Source organism: Sus scrofa, chromosome 15 (genome assembly GCF_054392235.1).
Source record: "Sus scrofa isolate SSC_HxYL_T2T_F1_AM1 chromosome 15, Sscrofa_HxYL_maternal_Yorkshire_Landrace_v2.0, whole genome shotgun sequence".
In the NCBI taxonomy this organism is placed as follows: Eukaryota; Metazoa; Chordata; class Mammalia; order Artiodactyla; family Suidae; genus Sus; species Sus scrofa.
In genome coordinates, this window is record NC_139397.1 from 125,107,902 (window position 1) to 125,127,194 (window position 19,293).

The 19,293-nt window shown below is 37.6% G+C and overlaps 1 protein-coding gene across 8 annotated transcripts in view; it reads left to right on the plus strand.

Annotated features, from left to right (window-relative positions):
• Nucleotides 1-19,293, plus strand: part of CREB1 (cAMP responsive element binding protein 1) — a 67,834-nt gene that overhangs the window by 30,127 nt on the left and 18,414 nt on the right. For all 8 annotated transcript variants that reach the window (XR_002339129.2, XR_002339130.2, XR_014828814.1 and 5 more), the window contains 2 exon segments: nt 7,266-7,366; nt 12,617-12,759. Coding sequence is in view for 4 of the 8 variants with exons in the window: in NM_001361427.1 (NP_001348356.1) it covers nt 7,266-7,366; nt 12,617-12,759 (244 nt within the window). In the remaining 4 variants the exon portion in view is untranslated.

The following is a 19,293-nucleotide window of genomic DNA, read 5'->3' on the forward strand; positions in this document are numbered from 1 at the left end:
ATGCAGTGTGGCATTACATGAATACTTTGAGAGGAAGCTCTGTTTCTAGAGGTAACCAATTTATAATTAGGGGTAGTTGCTAAAATAGTCTTCCCCTGTGATGAACCAGAATATCTTTCTGAAACTTCTACCTAGTGGGTCCCAATTCTGTTCTCAGAAACTGGTTAAGCAAGTGTAACTCCTTTTTCTATTGGACTGCTTCCTCTCTCCATTTCCCACATCCTTCTCATTTAAAAAAAAGTATCCAAACTAAGTAAATGCCTGTTTTTCTTCAGCCATTTATATATGTCATAGCTTTGATTTTCTCTTCACCATCCTTGTTGTCTTCTTATGGATGACAGCTATTGTGTTTTCCTTGAGGAGAGTGGCCAGACCGGATGGTATATGTAGAAGGGAAAAGTGCCTCCTTTGCCCTGGAAGCATTGTTAGTGTCATCAAAGAACATAATGGATTTTGTCAGCCATGTTATACTACTGAGTCACTGAGCCACTGTTAACCCACCTCTACTTCATTCTGTCTCTGTGCTTTTGGTTTGCTCGGACATTTAAGTGAGGAGAGGGTTGGGAAGAAAGAAAAAAAAGAATATTTTGATGTGAAATTATCACATTGTATGAATATTCAAACTGAAAAATGTTGGAAATGGGATTTGTTCTTACTAAGTAGGAGATAGTACAGTCCAGATAAAGACTGAAGAATTTGGTATTTCTGTGGAACCACACTGACTGAGCAATAATCACCTGTCCTTTGCCTCAGTTTTTATTTCCTTGAATGCTGCCTTACTGTTGTTCATATCTTCCTTTTATAATGGTGGAAAGAACCTGACCTGCTGGTCGAGAGACCTAGGTAGATCCCAGACCTCACATTAACTTTCACTTTTTCTTTTTCACTCACAACAGGAGGTCTTTCTATAAAGAATACAAAAAAATTATCACAAAAGTTGCTAAGATTACAAATTTTGGTTATAGTATATAATGTGTAATTGTCAATTATATTCTTAATTTTAATCTTTACTTTGTGGTAAGAAGAATAACAATCTGGACCTCAGGGTTATATGAACATTAACTTTATGGAAATGTATATTCATCTTTTCACAAATACATTTTTCCATTAAGGTGATCTGTGTTTATAATTAAAAGCCTGAATTCTACAAATGGAAATACAAACAGTATTTTTTTTCTTTAAAGGCCCAAAACCATGGAGAAGCTCTTAAACTTCAGCTGGTTGATAGTGATTAGCATTAATAAGTAGGAAGTGTTTTATATCAGAAGAGGTGATCAAACAAGGAGAGAATTGATCCCTTAAACTTACAGATGGGAGCATGTTAGTATTCTAGAACAGCATTTCCAAAATATACAAGGTACATTTGTCTTGATGTGAGAATAAGATATTAGGACTTCATTTATCTTTTTAATCTCAGACTATTAGAAACTAAGCTATGCTAATATTTCACATAATGCTTGACATCGTGCCCTAACTTTAATCCTGTGTATATGTATAAGACAAATCTCAGAGGTTTTTTTTTTTTTTGGTCTTGTCTGGGGCCACACCCACTGCATATGGAGTTTCCCAGGCTAGGGGTCTAATGAGAGCTGTAGCCGAATGCCTACATCACAGCCACAACAACTCGGGATCCAAGCCGAATCTGTGACCTACACTACAGCTCACAGCAATGCCAGATCCAAGCCGTGTCTGTGACCTACACCGCAGCTCCTGGTAACACTGGATCCTTAACCCACTGAACAAGGCCAGGGATCGAACCCGCAACCTCATGGTTCCTAGTTGGATTCATTAACCACTGAGCCATGACGGGAACTCCCAGATTTCACAGATTCTATAAGAATTCCCACAAATGTATAGAAGTTGACAGTGGCATCCTCACTTTTCAATTGTTAGTTTGGATTCATTTTTAATACAGTGCAGTTAAAACATGTCAGAGGATTTATGAATTTTGTTACCTTAAATTATTACATTCATTCTTTCAGTGGATTTTTATTGATCACATGCTATGTGCCAGTCACTGTTCTAGGTGCTATGAAAGACAGCAATGAACAAATAATACTTCTCTATTCTCATGAAGATCACATTTGAGCGAAGAGAAACAATGAAAAAGTAAAATATGTCAGGTGAGGATAAGTGCTGGGAAGATGATTAAAACAGGGGAAAGGGATAGAGAATGATAATGTGGAGGGAAGGGTGATTTATTTTATGTAGGGTGGTCAGGGAATATGGTGAGCAGAAAACTAGAAAGCAGCCAAGGAGGCTGAGCCATACAAATAATAAAAGCAAGTCCAAAGGCTCAGAAGTGAGAATATGCTTCACATACCAAAATTTGAATTGCCCAACATAAGGATGAGTTATTTTTGTTTATTTTTTACATAAGACAAATGTAAAAATGATGGCAATCGAGGGTTGCAAGGGATGTGTTAGCTAACAGGTATTTTTGGAAAAAAATCCCTTTCAACTGTCCTTTCTGGAAGAAAGTGACATTTTAACAATGCATGAGAGAGTAACTGCTTTTTCCAAAGAAATCTGTGCAGAGAGCACTTTGAGTATAGAAATTTGGAAATGTTCCCATACCTTTTTTTTAACTGCAAACAGTATAAATTTGTCACCTAAAAACTCAAATATGTATACTTTTAAAACTCTGGAAATACGGTTTTCTAAACCATTCAGAAGTCTTAGACAGTTTCAGTAGGTGTTGAACATATTTGTTAAAGTATGAAACCTTTTGTTAGCATATAATAACTGATGAAGAGCCAGGGAAATGAAAATATACTAGGTAAATCTTATCAAAAGTTTGTGTAATTGATAGATGAAAATGAAACATGATTGTTCTATTTAGTAAGACCAGCCAAAAATGTACTTATTTTTATATTTACATCTCATGAGTTCTCTTTTTCAGCAGATACTAAATCGCATTTCAAGAAGTTGAAGCTTAGAATCAGATTTTTAGTCACTGATTTAAATATTAAATAATATTAATGATTTATCTTTAAGAAATTTATAAATGTATTTTAATATTTGTTTATCCTAACCCTTTAAAAATTAACATGTATTATGATACAAATAACACTTAAAATTTGGAAGTAAATATATATAGTTTTCTTATAAATAAGGGAGAGCTGCAGATTAAAAGGGTTTGGAGGTTATCGCTCTAGACTTTTATTAAACTTCTTGATCCAGTGAGTAAAAAACTGTACCTAAACCTGAGTCTAAGCTTTACCCAGGGAAAGTAAGTGCTTAAGTTTCCAGGGGACCAGGTATAGTTTGAGATAACATCTAATAGTATCATTTTAAACATTTTGTTCCAGTTACTGTATATCTTATTTTGAAATTTGAAATAACATCAAAATAGGAAGTTCTTTCCTCCCCCTTCTAAACAGGAGGTGTGGGTTTTTAACAAACAAAGAGAAAATTGAGAAAGATCTAAAACTTTTCATATACAGTGGTGGTTTGGCTTTTTAAAAATTTCTTATCTTGTAAGTGGCCATGGTATAAGACCTATTTAAGGAGCTCAATAAGAGGTTAATAAGAAGTGACAGGAGGTGAGGACCAGAGGAAGGGACTTTATCATTGGAATGTGATGGTAGTCTGTGATACCATCACAGATGTTGGTAGTATAGTTTTTCATATGGTTATTTTTAATAACCATTGAAATATATATTAAACTGTAATTGTTATTTAAGAAGGATTTTCGATAGGATTTTTACTAGTTAAAAATGTGGGTTCAGTGTTTTGAGGGTGTTTTGGTTTTGGTTTGGGGGATTGGTAGATATTCCGTAGGAATTGGCTTCATACTCAGAGTTCCTTTTGTGTGTGGGTATGTGTGTGTTATCTTTTTAGGGCCACGCTCATGGCATATGGAGGTTCCCAGGATAGGGGCTGAATCGGAGCCACCAGCCACAGCCACAGCCACACCAGATCCAGGTTGTGTCTGTGACCTACATACACCACAGCTCACAGCAACACTGGATCCTTCACCCACTGAGCAAGGCCAGGGATTGAACCTGCATCCTCATAGATACCAGTCAGATTAGTTTCCGCTGAGCCACAGCGGAACTCCCTACATTTAGAGTTCTACATTCTTTCTGGATAGTATTCCGAAAGAGGAAGTGTTACATTCATTATGTAGTATTGAATAGTCCTGAATTTCTTTTACATTAAAAAAGTTACAATACATATCACTTACATGTGGAATATAAAATGTGCAACAAACTAGTAAATATAACTTAAAAAAAAAAAAACAGATTCAAAGATATAGAGGCCAAATTAGTGGTTACCTTTGGGGAGGGGAAATATAGGGGCAAAGGATTAAGAGATACAAACTATTAAAATAAGCTGTGAGGATATATTGTACAACACGGAATATAACCAATATATTTTTAATAACTATAAATGGAGTATAGCCTTTAAAAATTGTGAATCCCTGTACTGTACACCTGTAACTTACATTATACATCAATCATAATTCAATTTTTTTTAAAAAGTTACAGTCACTACGTGGTGATAAATTAATTCCTTTTGTATAAGGAAGCAGGGGCCTTTTTTCTGCTGGAAGCAATAGATCCATTGAGTTTGGGGGGAAAATTAAAGGCCATATATCGATCCCTGGCCTCAGTGGGTTGAGGATCTGGCGTTGCTGTGAGCTGTGATGTAGGTCGCAAATGTGGCTCAGATCCTACATTGCTGTGGCTGTGGTGCAGGCCGGCAGCTGTAGCTCTGATTCAGCCACTAGCCTGAGAATCTCCATATGCTGCAGGTGGGGCCCTAAAAGGCAAAAAAAAAAAACAAAAACAAAAACAGAAAGTAATGTTAATTATTTCATTTCAGAATTGTCCATGGACTTCCCGTGTGGCTCACAACAGAATTGTCCAATGGGTGGTTTATGTAACAATTTTTTAAATTGTTTTAATGATTTTCAGCTTGGGAAAGTGTGCCTAAGTTATTATATATCCTTAAAAGAAGGTTGTAAGGATGAAGCTCAAGCAAAAAAGGCAGAACAGGGAGTTCTCTTGTGGCTCACTGGGTTAAGGATCTGACGTTGCCACTGCAGTGGCTTGGGTCACTGCTGTGGCACAGGTTTGATCCCTGGCTGGGGAACTTCCACATGCCAGGGGTATGCCCAAAAAAGAAGGAAAAAAAGGCAGAATGTTAGAGAAACTAGGGAGTTCCCTTTGTGGTTCAGCAGTTAATGAACCCAACTAGGATCCATGAGGTTGTGAGTTTGATCTCTGTCCTTGTTCAGTGGATTAAAAATCCGGTGTTTCCCTAGGCTGTGGTGTAGGTTGCAGACGTGGCTTGGATCTGGCATTGCTGTGACTGTGGCATAGGCTGGTGGCTATAGCTCTGAATCAATCCCTAGCCTGGGAACTTCATATGCCGCAGGTGCAGCTCTAAAAAGCAAAAAATAAAAGTAAAATAAACTAAAGTTCCCAGAACATTGTCGAGAATAAATATTTATCATGGTACTGTCCACTTTGTGAGTTCAGTCTTGTTATTCCTTGAAATTCTAACGTTCTGCTAAGGCCTTTTCACAGCTCCTCATCAGTTCTACATCTGTGAGTGAGTCTATGCAGAGATTATGCTGAGTGAGCTAGTTAGTTAACAGCAGCTATGGATTAGTGGGGATTAGGTTCTGTGTACTCCTTTAGCGGTAACTATAGCGTTATTACAGACTAAATTCAGCCTTGTCCATCTTTTTATCTGTCATTTCTGGATTCATTAAATATTGCATGTTAATTTTTAGGTCTATAATACTCATTTCTTATACTTAAAGTGATGGTCACATTACTTTATTGTAGATATATTTTGTGTAACTTTACTAGATTTAGCAAACTTGAATTTACAGTGAGAGTGTATCACAGAGCCCTATGAAAATGCATACCTGCTCTCCAGAACCCTTAGGCTTGGACCACATATAGAGTTCATTTGGGATTTCTCAGGTTCCTCTGAATATGTTCTTTCTCATTGCGATTGCCATAAATTTTGATGAGGAGCAAAGCCACACAGACCCTTTTGCCTTGGTTAAATCTAATTCTCATCTGACACCATCATGCTCATCTGGTTCAGGAAAGAGCAGGAGGCTCCTGATGATTAGACTAAAGAAACTTGGTAGTATAAATATGACAGACAAGCTTGCCCTGGTGAGTGATTTCTAGTCTAAAAATGGTTCTGGTTGCTGCTTCTGACAAAATTGGTTTGAAATTGGAACCAACAGGATTTTGATGCTGGTAAGGCTATCTAAAATTGTGATGCCAAGTGTTGACAGTGGCTTTGCTACTTCCTAGTTTGTGACTTGAGTGAGTTACTTAACCTTTTTGTGCCTCAGCTCTTCTATCTATAAAATGGGCATAATAATCGTACTTATCTAACACTTTAAGTTACTGACAGTATTAGTGTTTAGTAATGGAGTTCCCTTAACAGCATAGTAGTTTAAGGATCTGGTATTGTCCATGCAGCAGCCCAAGTTGCTGCTGTGGTGCAAGTTCAATCCATGGCCCTAGAACTTTCCCATGCTGCAGGCAAGACCAAAAAAAAAAGGTGGGGTGGGGGGAGATAGGCACTTTAGCATAGCACCTGGCATGTAGTAAGTTTTCAATAAATGATAGTTGCCATTATTATTATCCATGTAAAATCTGTATTCAACTTACCTTTATTACTTCTCAATCCGGGGGTACTTTCAAGAAATGCACAGGTCTTTTCCTTGACATTTTACTGTAAAATTGTAGAATGCTAACTTCGAAATGTGCCTATATGTAGGAGAAAGTTTCTTCCAAAATTGCTAAAAACAAGCATCTGGATCATGGTTGAAGGGTAATGGATCTGATTTGTATAATTGTAAATATATTCACAAGTGTTTACACAGTACTTAAAGGAAAATATTTGTGTAGTCACTAGATTTATGGCCAAGTGTATAGTCATTTATTCTTTCTTCATGTCAGAAACTATTTTACCTGGTAGTTTTGTTCTAAAAACTGACAAGTAATACTGATAGGTTCAGGGTTAATTACATGAACTCCTGAAAGAGATTAGGCTGAATATCACAAAAGTTTGGTTTTGACAAAAAAAATTTTAGGTCCTTTGACTCCTATAGGATGAGTAAGAGAGGAAAGAGGTGATATGATTGTCTCTTATTAAAACTGATTTGTTTTCTACTCAAGAACGAATAAGACATATATCCTTTTTGTATTTGACTTCTTAAAATCTATAAAAAAATTGTGGAGATGAAATTTGATTATCAAGATAAAGTTCTTTTTAATTTTCAGATTTCAACTATTGCAGAAAGCGAAGATTCACAGGAGTCAGTGGATAGTGTAACTGATTCCCAAAAACGAAGAGAAATTCTTTCAAGGAGGCCTTCCTACAGGTATGGAATTTAGTAATTTAAAAAATTTAGGAAGCTCCCATCGTGGCTCACTGGTTAACGAATCCAACTAGGAACCATGAGGTTGTTGCTTCGATCCCTGGCCTTGCTCAGTGGGTTAAGGATCTGGCATTGCTGTGAGCTGTGCTGTAGGTAGCAGACATAGCTCGGATCTGGCGTTGCTGTGGCTCTGGCATAGGCTGACGGCTGAAGCTCCCATTAGACTCCTAGCCTGGGAACCTCCATATGCCACAGGTGCGGCCCTAGAAAAGGCAAAAAGACAAATAAAAAAAAAAAAAATTAGGGAGTTCCCACTGTGGCTCAGCAGTAAAGAACCTGACTACTATCTATGAGGAAATGGGTTCCATCTCTGGCCTTGCTCAGTAGATTAAGGATCCATTGTCGCCATGAGCTGTGGTGTAGGTCACAGACAGGGCTTGTGGCTGTGGTTCCGATTCGACCCCCAGCCTGGGAACTTCCATATGCTACAAGTGTGGTCCTAAAAAGAAAAAAAAAAATTTAGAATCAAAGAAACACTTAGATTGTTACAGATGAAGAGATGTCAGAAGACCAGTTAGCTGCTTGATTCAGGACTGTGCAGAATACTTCTTTTCATTTTGAGTAGCTTCTCTGAAATAAGTTGAAGCTTATATCATACAGAATAAAGTACTTCTTACTCTGAACAGTTCTGGATAAACAACGGATTTTTTTTCCCCTCTGTTTTTGCAGACTATGCTGGCTTGCTGCTTTTTTTCTGTTTAAAAAAAAAAAGTTTGGAGTGCATTTGATAAGGTTATGGCATTTTTTTAGTTATGCATCAGTTTTGCAACTACACTATGTACTTTGGAGCCCATTTGCAAGCCATTTCTTATGCCATGCTACTTAGCATAATTTCAAAATTTAATAGTTGTTTAGGGTGATGTTTTGCTGATACGCCCTAATTTTAGGGGCACCTTACTATAGTTTTGTGTTTAGCTAAAGAAGTTCCCTAACCCAGAGCCCTGGTGGCCTAGGGATTAAAGGGCCGGGCAGGAGTTCCCGTTGTGGCTCAGTGGTTAACGAATCCGACTAGGAACCATGAGGTTTCGGGTTCGATCCCTGGCCTCACTCAGTGGGTTAAAGATCCGGTGTTGCCGTGAGCTGTAGTATAGGTCGAAGACTCAGCTCGGATCCCGTGTTGCTATGGCTGTGGTGTAGGCCAGTGGCTACAGCTCCAATTAGACCCCTAGCCTGGGAACCTCCATATGCCACGGGTGCGGCCGTAAAAGGACAGAAAAGGAGGGGGGGGCATTGTCACTGTAGCAGCTTGGGTCACTGCTGTGACACCAGTTGGATCCTTGGCCTGGGAACTTGGCATCCATGGGCACTGGAGGAAAAAAAAAGCGATATTGTCTGACCCATGCCTTGCCTCCAAAATGAACCTAAACCATTCTTAATAGAAACTGGCTCCATATTAGTTATCTCCAGGAAGAGAATTCTGCAAATCTTCATGAGCTTGCTTCAGAGTTTAATAAAACTTTAAACTTATTTTTCAAAATATAGCTAATTTTATATTTTAGCTTTGAAATATATCTCATGTTAGTATATAAGACATTTGAGGAGTTTCCCTTGTAGCCCAGTGGTAATGAACCCAGCTGGGACCCATGAGGACATGGGTTTGAACCCTGGCCTTGCTTAGTAAGTTAAGGATCAGGCATTGCCATGAGCTGTGGCATAGGTGGTAAACACAGCTTGAATCCCGAGTTGCTGTGGCTGTGATTTAGGCTGGCAGCTGCAGCTCCGATTCAACCCCTAGCCTGGGAACTTCTGTATGCCGCAGGTGCAGCCCTAAAAAGACCAAAAAGAAAAGAGACATTTTTATTCTAAAGCAAATCTAACCAGGTACTAAGAAACAAGCCATATGGCTTCCCTCTATAAATTCTAGGCAAATCTTAGTTGTAGACCTTATAAAATATGAGTTTTATTTTGTAAAAAAAATCTTTTATTTGCCTTGATTGGCTTATAATTATATCCCAGCAAAGGTAATTTAAATAATAATACTTTAATTAAGAATCAGAAGGAGTTCCCATGGTGGTGCAGTGGTTAACGAATCTGACTAGGAACGATGAGGTTGTGGGTTCGATCCCTGGCCTCGCTCAGTGGGTTAAGGATCTGGCGTTGCTGTGAGCTGTGGTGTGGGTCACAGATGCGGCTCAGATCCCATGTTGCTGTGGCTCTGGTGTTGGCCGGTGGCTGCAGCTCCTATTAGACCCCTAGCCTGGGAACCTCCATATGCCGCAGGAGTGGCTCAAGAAAACAAAAAGACAAAAAAAAAAAAAAAGAAGAAGAATCAGATAGAAGATGCCTGAGCCCACGCATGTGTAAAGAAAGCTTTAATTTTATGAAAGATAATGGGATATTCCCTTACGATCAAACCTTCAGTGGAATGTAAGATTATTTTGCTTTTAGTTTATGAACTCGAAATCTAGCCTCTATTCTATGTCTTGATTATAAAAAGATCTTTATCAAAATTGTTTTTTTATTAAAGTATAATTGATTTACAGTATGCCAATTTTTGCTGTATGGCAAAGTGGCTCAGACATACATACATATATATACACACATTCTTTTTTCTTTTTCTTATATTATTTTCAATCATGGTCTATCCCTGCAGATTGAATGTAGTTCCCTGTGCTGTACAGTAGGACCTTACTGTTTATCCATTCTAAATATAATAATTTGCATCTACTAACCCCAAACTCCCAGTCCATCCTATATCCCACCTCCCCCTCGGCGACCGCAAGTCTGTTCTCTATGTCTGTGAGTCTCTTTAACAAAATTGTTGATATTTTTGTGAAGTTGAACAAATAGGAATTATAGCTAGTTTTTATTGGAACAGCCCAGCTTTATTGTGATCAGTTTTTACCCAGAGGAAGTCCTTAAAGGGTTCTCACTTGTTCTCATCTGGCTTGGTACTTTTACCATGAATTTAGCTGAAAAAGGTAGAAGTCATGCTTATCAAATTTACAAATGTCGTAAACTTAAAGGGCTAAGTACCCGAATAGATGATAGAATAAGTATTTTGAAAAGATCGTAGCAGTCAAGGGAGGTGGATTAAAACAAGATGAAATGTTGGTGGTAATTGTAAAATTTCTAGACTTGAGTTTAAGATCAATCAGTTATTCAAATACAGGATTCTGGATTAAGAATTCATCTAAAAAAGATAATTATGTTCTTTAATTATCATTTATTAGATGTGGTTGCCAAAAAACCCCAATACATTGCAATACGCTGTAAGATTACGTTGGTTTTAAAAAAGCAAACAGGAGTTCCTGTTGTGGCGCAGCGGAAACAAATCTGACTAGGAACCATGAGGTTGTGGCTTTGATCCCTGGCCTTGCTCAGTGGGTTAAGGATCGGTATTGCCGTGGGCTGTGGTGTAGGTTGAAGACGTGGCTTGGATCCCATGTTGCTATGGTTCTGGCGTAGGCTGGCAGCTACAGCTCCAATTAGCCCCCTAGCCTGAGACCCTCCATATGCTGTGGGTGCAGCTAAAAAGCAAAAGTAATTTAAAACACAAACAACCAACTAACATCTAGATTAAGGGGCAGAATTAGTTCTACTACTGAGGCCACATCTGGAATACACTCCAAGAAAAAGTAAACTGTATCTCTTAAGGGGAGAATGTCCAAGATGGTCTGGAATAACAATTTGAGAAACTGGAAAAAAAGACTAAGAATGATAAATGGCTTCATGCAAGAGACAAGTAGGTGTATTTGCAGGTCTAGAATAGTCGCTTTTAAACTTTTTTTTTTTTAAATCACAGTAACAAATGTATTTTTACGGTTTTCTCTCTCTCTGCATATATATAAACAGACACACACACCTATATATATAGGCATCTGAAGCAAAATTTCCACAAGGTAGTACTTACCCTTATGTGTGCTCTAGAGACCAATACTGCTCAAAATATGATCCACAGACCAGACTGATAAATCAGCATCTGGTTAGAAATGCAAATTCTCAGGTGCCTACCCTATACTTAGTGAATGAGAATCTCTAGGGAGGGGACCTAGGAATCTTGTCTGTGTTTTAACATGTTCTTCCAGAGCTTCTTCTGTATACTGCAGTTTGAAAAACTGTTCTAGAACAGTGATAGCCAAATCGTGCTCTGTTGACCAGCTGTTGGTTCACAAGCTGTTTAAATATTTTCCTCTTTCACCCTCATTCTTACACAAAGGTATCAAGCTGTTATTTGAATGAGCCTTAGTTTATTCAGCCATTCTCCTATATGAGGGCATGGAGATTGTTTCTAGTTTTTTGCGGTTGCGATCGGTGCTGCCATGAAAAATATTATGCGTGTGTATTTTCATACTGTTGAAAGTATTCCTTAAGGGTTAATTCCCTAACACGTTTGATTTCCCAAATTCCCTCCACAAGGGTTGTGTCATTTTTCTACTTCTAGTAGCAGTGTACGAGACTGCATTTTCTCACAGCTTTGCTAATAGGATATATTGTTATCCTTTGTTTTATTTTTACCAATCTGAAAGTTGAGAACTTAAAAATTAGGTTTTTGTTCTTTTTTTCCCCTTAATTTTTATTTGATTGATTGATTGATATTTGTCTTTTAAGGGCCACACCCACAGCATATGGAGCTTCCCAGACTAGGGATCGAACTGGAGCTGTAGCCACTGGCCTATCCTACAGCCACAGCAACTCCAGAACCAAGCCACGTCTGCAACCTACACCACAGCTGACGGCAACGCTGGATCCTTAACCCCTGAGCGAGGTCCGGGATTGAACGCACAACCTCGTGGTTCCTAGTTGGATTGTTTCCACTGTGCCATGACATGAACTCCTCCCCTTAATTTTTACGTTATTTGTATGTTAGGGATATTGGACCTTTATCTGTAATATATGTAAATGTTTTTCCTAGTATTATTGATCACCTTTTGACTTTATTTTTGGTGTTCTTTGCCATGCAAAAGAATTTTATTTCCTGTAGTTAATTTTATTAATCTCTTCTTTAATTGCACCTGGATTTTGAATCAGTCTTTCTTTATATTCTTTTTTTTTTTTTTTTTTTTTGGTGCCGAAACCCGGGAGCGAATCCTTATATTCATCTTAAAGAGAAATAAATACATTGGTGTTTTTTACATTTTCAACATCCGTCATAAGTGTTATCAGCTCTGCCAGTTTTCTCATTGTTTCCTCTTCCTTGGTATTTAGCTTATAAATGTTACTTTTAATTGATAGAGTTCTCTATTTTTCTAGGAAAATTTTGAATGATTTATCTTCTGACGCACCAGGAGTGCCAAGGATTGAAGAGGAGAAGTCTGAAGAGGAGACTTCAGCACCTGCCATCACCACTGTAACGGTGCCAACTCCGATTTACCAAACTAGCAGTGGACAGTATAGTGAGTAATAGATATTTCTGTTTTGGAAAATGAGATGAAAAACTAATGGCCGCATTCTCCTTAAAGTAATCTTATAAAGCACCAGCTCTTTTCTCAAACTCAATTGCCGTTATTACATTTCCTTTACTGTTGAATATGCAGTTTTGTAACAAAAGTATTTTCTTCAGGGTTTTAGTAAGGATTGTTCAAGTATGTAAGACCTTTAAATGCCCCCTTGTTTTGTGCAAATGTATGGAGAGTCTTAGAAGTTTTTCAGACCACTACTTCAAACTGTATTTTAGTCCTTATGTAGTATATGATGTTAATCGAAAACATGAATTTTTCAGATAATCATTCAATTGTATTTCAGGCCAAAAATGGTCTCGTAGTCATCTATTTTAATAATTCACCTTTCCTTCTAAAAGTAGCGTTTTAAAATTGTATTACTATTTCAAGGTGGGGGTCGATAGGCTTGGTTACAGTTTACCAGCACATTCATTATTATTCCTTTTAAAATAAATGGTAGTGTAATGAATTATAATGTAAACATAGGATTAATGAAATTAAGAGGATACTTTTTGTGCCACAGAAAGTAAAGCTTTCTTTTGCAGAATTGTCAAAGTTTGTATTTCTCTGATGTCTCTGACACTTAGGTCTCTTCTTATCTTTTACCTAAATCTTTTAGAAAGTACTTCTGAGGTTTGCTTTTATTTGATCAAAGTGATTTGTGTGAATGGTACCCTTTTCTCTTTTCCGCTGTCTTTTCCCCTCCCAAAGTGCCTCACACATTGATGTCTTCATTTTGATTTGTTCATTAAATCCAGTGCTGGCCATCATACAGTTTTTCTCCTTCTCTTCCTTAATTACAAATTAAATGTACACATTGAAAGTCTTTTGCTGAATGAATTTTCTAATGCCTTGGGGGTAATATGTCAGAAATATGTACAAAAGTTTGACTCCCAAGTTCAGTTTTCCAGTTAAAGGTCAGCCTTGGTTTGTATAACCTATTTGCATTTCAACTGCATTAAAAGTAAGTAGCAGATTTTTTAGCTCTACCAAAGCTGAAATTTAATAATAAGTAGAAGTCAGGCATTTCTGACTAAGCTTCTTATCCATTCTGTAAATTCAGTCATCTTTTTCTTTCTTAAGTTCTTTGTTCTTAGTTGGCAGAAATAAGTACTATCTATATATGTGTGTATGTGGGTTTTGGGCCTGATATACAAATAGTTTGAGTTATTCAAGGTATGCATTCTAAGTCATTGGTACATGCACTTTATTTTTCTCCAATGTTAGGAAACCTGAAGGATACGGAATACTCCTGTGATTAATAGCAGTGATTCACTTATTGCAGTGAGTCTCACTTAAACTAGAAAATGTGCTGTTTAGGAAAGAGGCATATCAGAATCTCAAATAGGGAAATGAAGTCGAGGGAAGTAAAGCTGAGAAAAGTAGATGTTTAGTTAGTTTGGCACTCTCCTCCCCTCTAGCAACTGACAGTTATTAATTTTAAAAGTTATTTTTTTGAGTTTTTAAAAGCTTCATATGTTATCTTTATCCCTTATTCTCTCTGCGTATGCACACACGGCCTTGATGGTGCTGATTAAACAGTATGTTGTCATTAACAATAAAAATAATGACCACTTATATTTACAACAATATCAATTCCTTAACTTATAAAACAAATACATGCTTGTAAAAATTCAAGTGGTAGTTTATAATATTAATTAAAATAGCCTTTCCATCTTTCCCCAGTAACAAGAGTTTACTACATATCCTTCCATTCTTTTTTTTTTATATAGCTTTTTTTTTTTTATTTTTTTCCTATTTTTTGGGCTGCTCCTGCGGCATATGGAGCTTCCCAGGCTAGGGGTCCAATCGGAGCTGTAGCCGCTGGCCTACGCCAGAGCCACAGCAACACGGGATCCGAGCCGTGTCTGCAACCTACACCACAGCTCACGGTAACGTCGGATCGTTAACCCGCTGAGCAAGGACAGGGACCGAACCTGCAACCTCATGGTTCCTGGTTGGATTCATTAACTACTGCACCACGACAGGAACTCCCTATCCTTCCATTCTTTTTCATTCTATTTATACATAGACGTTGTGTATCTTTATACAAGTGAGACCTACATTATTTATATACCATAGACAAATGTACGCATATCTAGTTATGTGTATGGTTTCTTTAATAGCTGCATTGTGTTTTGCTTAATAAATATAACATTTATTTCAAAAATCACACACACTAATGAACATTTAGGACATTGCTACTGTTTCAGACAATGCTATAAGAACATTCTAATATATGTAGTATCCAGTGGGGTAGCACCCAAAAAGTGGAATTGTTGAGTCCAAGCCATCCTGCCGAGTGACCCTTCCCGGTGCCTGCACTAGTTTGTACTACCTCAATTTTTTGTTGTTGTTGTTGTCTTTTTGCCTTTTCTAGGACTGCACCTGCAGTGTATGGAGGTTCCCAGGCTAGGGGTCTAATTGGAGCTGTACCTGCCAAGCCTATGCCAGAGCCACAGCAGCGCAGGATCTGAGCCATGTCTGCAACCTACATCACAGCTCACCGCAACGCTGGATCCTTAACCCACTGAGCAAGGCCAGGGATCGAACACACTTGTTAACCACTGAGCCACGACGGGAACTCCAATATATATATTTTTTAATTAATACTTTTACTTGTTTTATCCCTTACTTGGTTCATAGTTCCTTGATAAAAAGTCTTATTTGAGACATTCTGTTCTTAGATAGGAACACCTGTTTCTGTCATTTTGAACTTCAATTTTTTGTTTCACTAAATAAAACTAACCCATTGTGTTTTCTTCGCCATTTTGGCTACTCGAAATCGCAGCTAAGTTTGTTTAATTATATTCTTTCCTTCCTCTAGATTTTTGTGGTAGAACCATTATATATACCTAGAGACACATCAGTTACTTCTTTTTCTTCCTTTTTTCTTTTGCCACAGGTGAAGCATATGAACGTTCCCAGGCTAAGGGTCTAATTGGAGCTGCAGCTGCTGGCCACCACAGCCACAGCCATAGCAATGCCAGATCTGAGCTGCATATGCAACCTATACCAAAACTCATGGCAACTCCAGATCCTTAACCCTCCCAGCTGGGCCAGGGATTGAACCTGCATCCTCTTAGATATTAGTTGGGTTCCTTACCCCTGAGCCACAATGGGAACTCCCTGTCTTTTTATTCTTGTTTCAACTAATTTAGTGGGGTTTTTTTAATCTATGTTTTTTGTTTTTGTTTATCTTTTGTCTTTTTAGGGCCACACCTGTGGCATATGGAGGTTCCCAGGCTAGGGGTCTAATCGGAGCTGTTACTGCCGGCCTACACCAGAGCCACAGCAGTGCCAGACCCCAGCCGCGTCTTTGACCTACACCACAGATCCTGGCAACGCCAGATCCTTAACTCACTGAGTGAGGCCAGGGATTGAACCTGCAGCCTCATGGTTCCTAGTCAGATTCCTTTCTGCTGCACTACAACGGGAACTCCTAACCTGTGTTTTATTGTATGTAAGTTTTCTTTTACATTTTCTTCATATTATGGTAAAAGCATTATATTGATTTTTAAAATTTTATTTTATTGAAGTATAGTTGATTTACAGTGTTGCATTAGTTTCTGCTTTATAACAAAGTAATTGTTATGCCTGTATATTCTTTTTCGTATTCTTTTACATTATGGTTTATTGCAGGATATTTAATATAGTTCCCTATGCTATACAGTAGGACCTTGTTGTTTATCCATTCTATATATGATAGTTTGTATTTGCTGTTTTCAAACTCCCAATCTATATCCCTCCCCTGAAATTAGTTTTATTGAAGGCTATCATAAGTATTTTTGGAATAATCAAGTGTATAAATAAATATTAAGAGAAGAACAATAGTAGAATCAGACTTCAGTTTTCAGAGTACTTTCATATATACCTGATCTCATTTGATTTTTTATAACAATTGTACTTAGTGACTAGAACCAGATGTTTTTATTTTTACAAAAGAGATTACAGATTCAAATAATAGTTTAGTAATAGAACTTGGATTAGAATCCAGATTTCCTGATTTCTAGTTTCCTTCTTCTTTCCTCCCACCTTGACTACATTGGTATGTAGTCAAGAAGAAAGCTTTGTATGTTGAATACAGTGGAATTTACTTATTTAACTCTGTATGAGAAATTGTAGTTTGATTCTGTTAACCTTCTGATTCTTTCAAGTTAACCTGCAGTATTAATCTCAGAATAGGTCTTACATACTCCTTTTTTCCTTGTCTAAGATAAGTAAAATTTATGGGATTAGTTAGTTAGAGTGGATGGGTTATATATCCCAGTATCTTAATTTCCACAGGCATTATTTACTAAACTAAATCATAGCAAATAACTTATTTTTTCCTGATTGAATTATAAGTAACCCAATTTTCCATATATAAATGACTCAGGATATTAGGTACCCAGAGCTGGTTGACAGTTGATCCCAAACTAATTCCCTCCCAAAAGACAAAAAAATAACACATTCAAGTCAGACATTCTGACTTAGTTTAAAATCCATTATGCAATTTTATATTAAATATTGTGATTCTTAGTTCTTCTCTTTCTGGAATTCTTGAAGTCTAACAGGGAAATTTTCTTATTAGTTTTCTCCATGTATTATAGCATAAAGGTTAATTCAGGAGTTCCTGTTGTAGCGCAGTGGAAACGAATCTAACTAGGAACCATGAGGTTTCGGGTTTGATCCCTGGCCTCGCTCAGGGGTTGAGGATCTGGTGTTGCCATGAGCTGTGGTGTAGGTCGTATCCTGCAGTGCTGTGGCTATGGTGTAGGCTGGCAGCTATAGCTCCGATTTGACCCCTAACTTGGGAACCTCCATATGTTGCAGGTGTGGCCCTAATAAGCAAAAAAAAAAAAAAAGTTAATTCAGTTTTTTTATATAAAGTGATACTAGTATCAGCCAAATTTGATTCCATTGTAACACTTATTCCTTTTAGTAAGTGTGATTAATTCATGAATAATCAATGGATCTAACCTGAGAATGCTTGAATATGTAACTTATTTTTATCTAAATGATATTCTTGGGTTCTTATTTTAAACTCCATGAGAGGTCTGTGATAATTAAATTCCATTGCTCATTTCAGTTGTTTCATTGAGTGGACTTTTGTTATAGTTTATGCATTGCTAAGTGAGTCAGAGAACAGAATGTATTACTGAACTGCTTTATTAATTATGCACTTAAACAGTCATTTATTGGGTGTCTATTACATGCCCATATCTGTGCTAATAAGTACATGAACATAAAAAAGAAAAATATTTGTAGTTAATGCCAGAATGAAGGAGTATAGATCACAGAATGGTGCCTTCTTTGAACCAAATAACTTCAAAAAGTATTTAATATTCTCTCATTTATGTATTTTTGTAAGATTATTAAAAGACCTTATTATAAATTATAATGTCATTCATAGAGTACATTGATGTTCTAGAAATTGGATTAGGTTTTCTGAGCAGAAAGTTACTTGAGTATATAAAATCCATCTTGGCTAGCATCCATGAGGATGCAGGTTCGATCCCTGGCCTCTATCAGTGGGTTACGGACCCGGCGTTGCCGTGAGCTGTGTTGTAGGTCACAGACGCAGCTCAGATCTGGTGTTGCTGTACCTGTGGTGTAGGCTGGTGGCTTACCTCCGAATCAACCCCTAGCCGGTGAACCTCCATATGCTGCAGGTGCGGGCCCAAAGAAAATAAAATCCGTCCCAGTAATGTTATTTGCTGTATTAATTTCTCTTAGATTATGTCTAATTTTTTTATTACTCAAATAAATTTATCACATCCGTAGTTGTATAATGATCATAACAATCCAATTTCATAGGATTTCCATCCCATAACCCAAGCACATCCCCCCACCCCCCAAACTGTCTCCTCCGTAGACCATAAGTTTTTCAAGGTCTGCGAGTCAGCATCTATTCTGCAAAGTTCAGTCTGTCCTTTTTTTCAGATTCCACATGTCAGTGAAAGCATTTGATGTCATGTCTCATTGTATGGCTGACTTCACTTAGCATGATAGTTTCTAGGTCCATCCCTGTTGCTAAGAATGCAGATATTTCATTCTTTTTAATAGCTGAGTAATATTCCATTGTGTATATGTACCACATCTTCTTGATGCACTCCTCTGTCGATGGACACTGAGGTTGTTTCCATGTTTTGGCTATTGTAAATAGTGCTGCAATGAACATTGGAGTACATGTGTCTTTGCGAGTCGTGGTTTTCTCTGGGTAGATCCCCAGGAGTGGGATTGCTGGATCAAATGGTAGTTCTATGTTTAGTTTTCTGAGGCATCTCCATACTGTTTTCCACCATGGTTGCACCAACTTACAATCCCACCAACAGTGTACTAGGGTTCCTTTTTCTCCACACCCTCTCCAGCACTTCTTGTTTGTAGACTTTTGGATGATGGCCATTCTGGCTGGTGTAAGGTGGTCCCTCAGCGTGGTTTTGATTTGCATTTCCCTAATAATGAGTGATGTTGAACATCTTTTCATGTGTTTCTCGGCCATCTGTA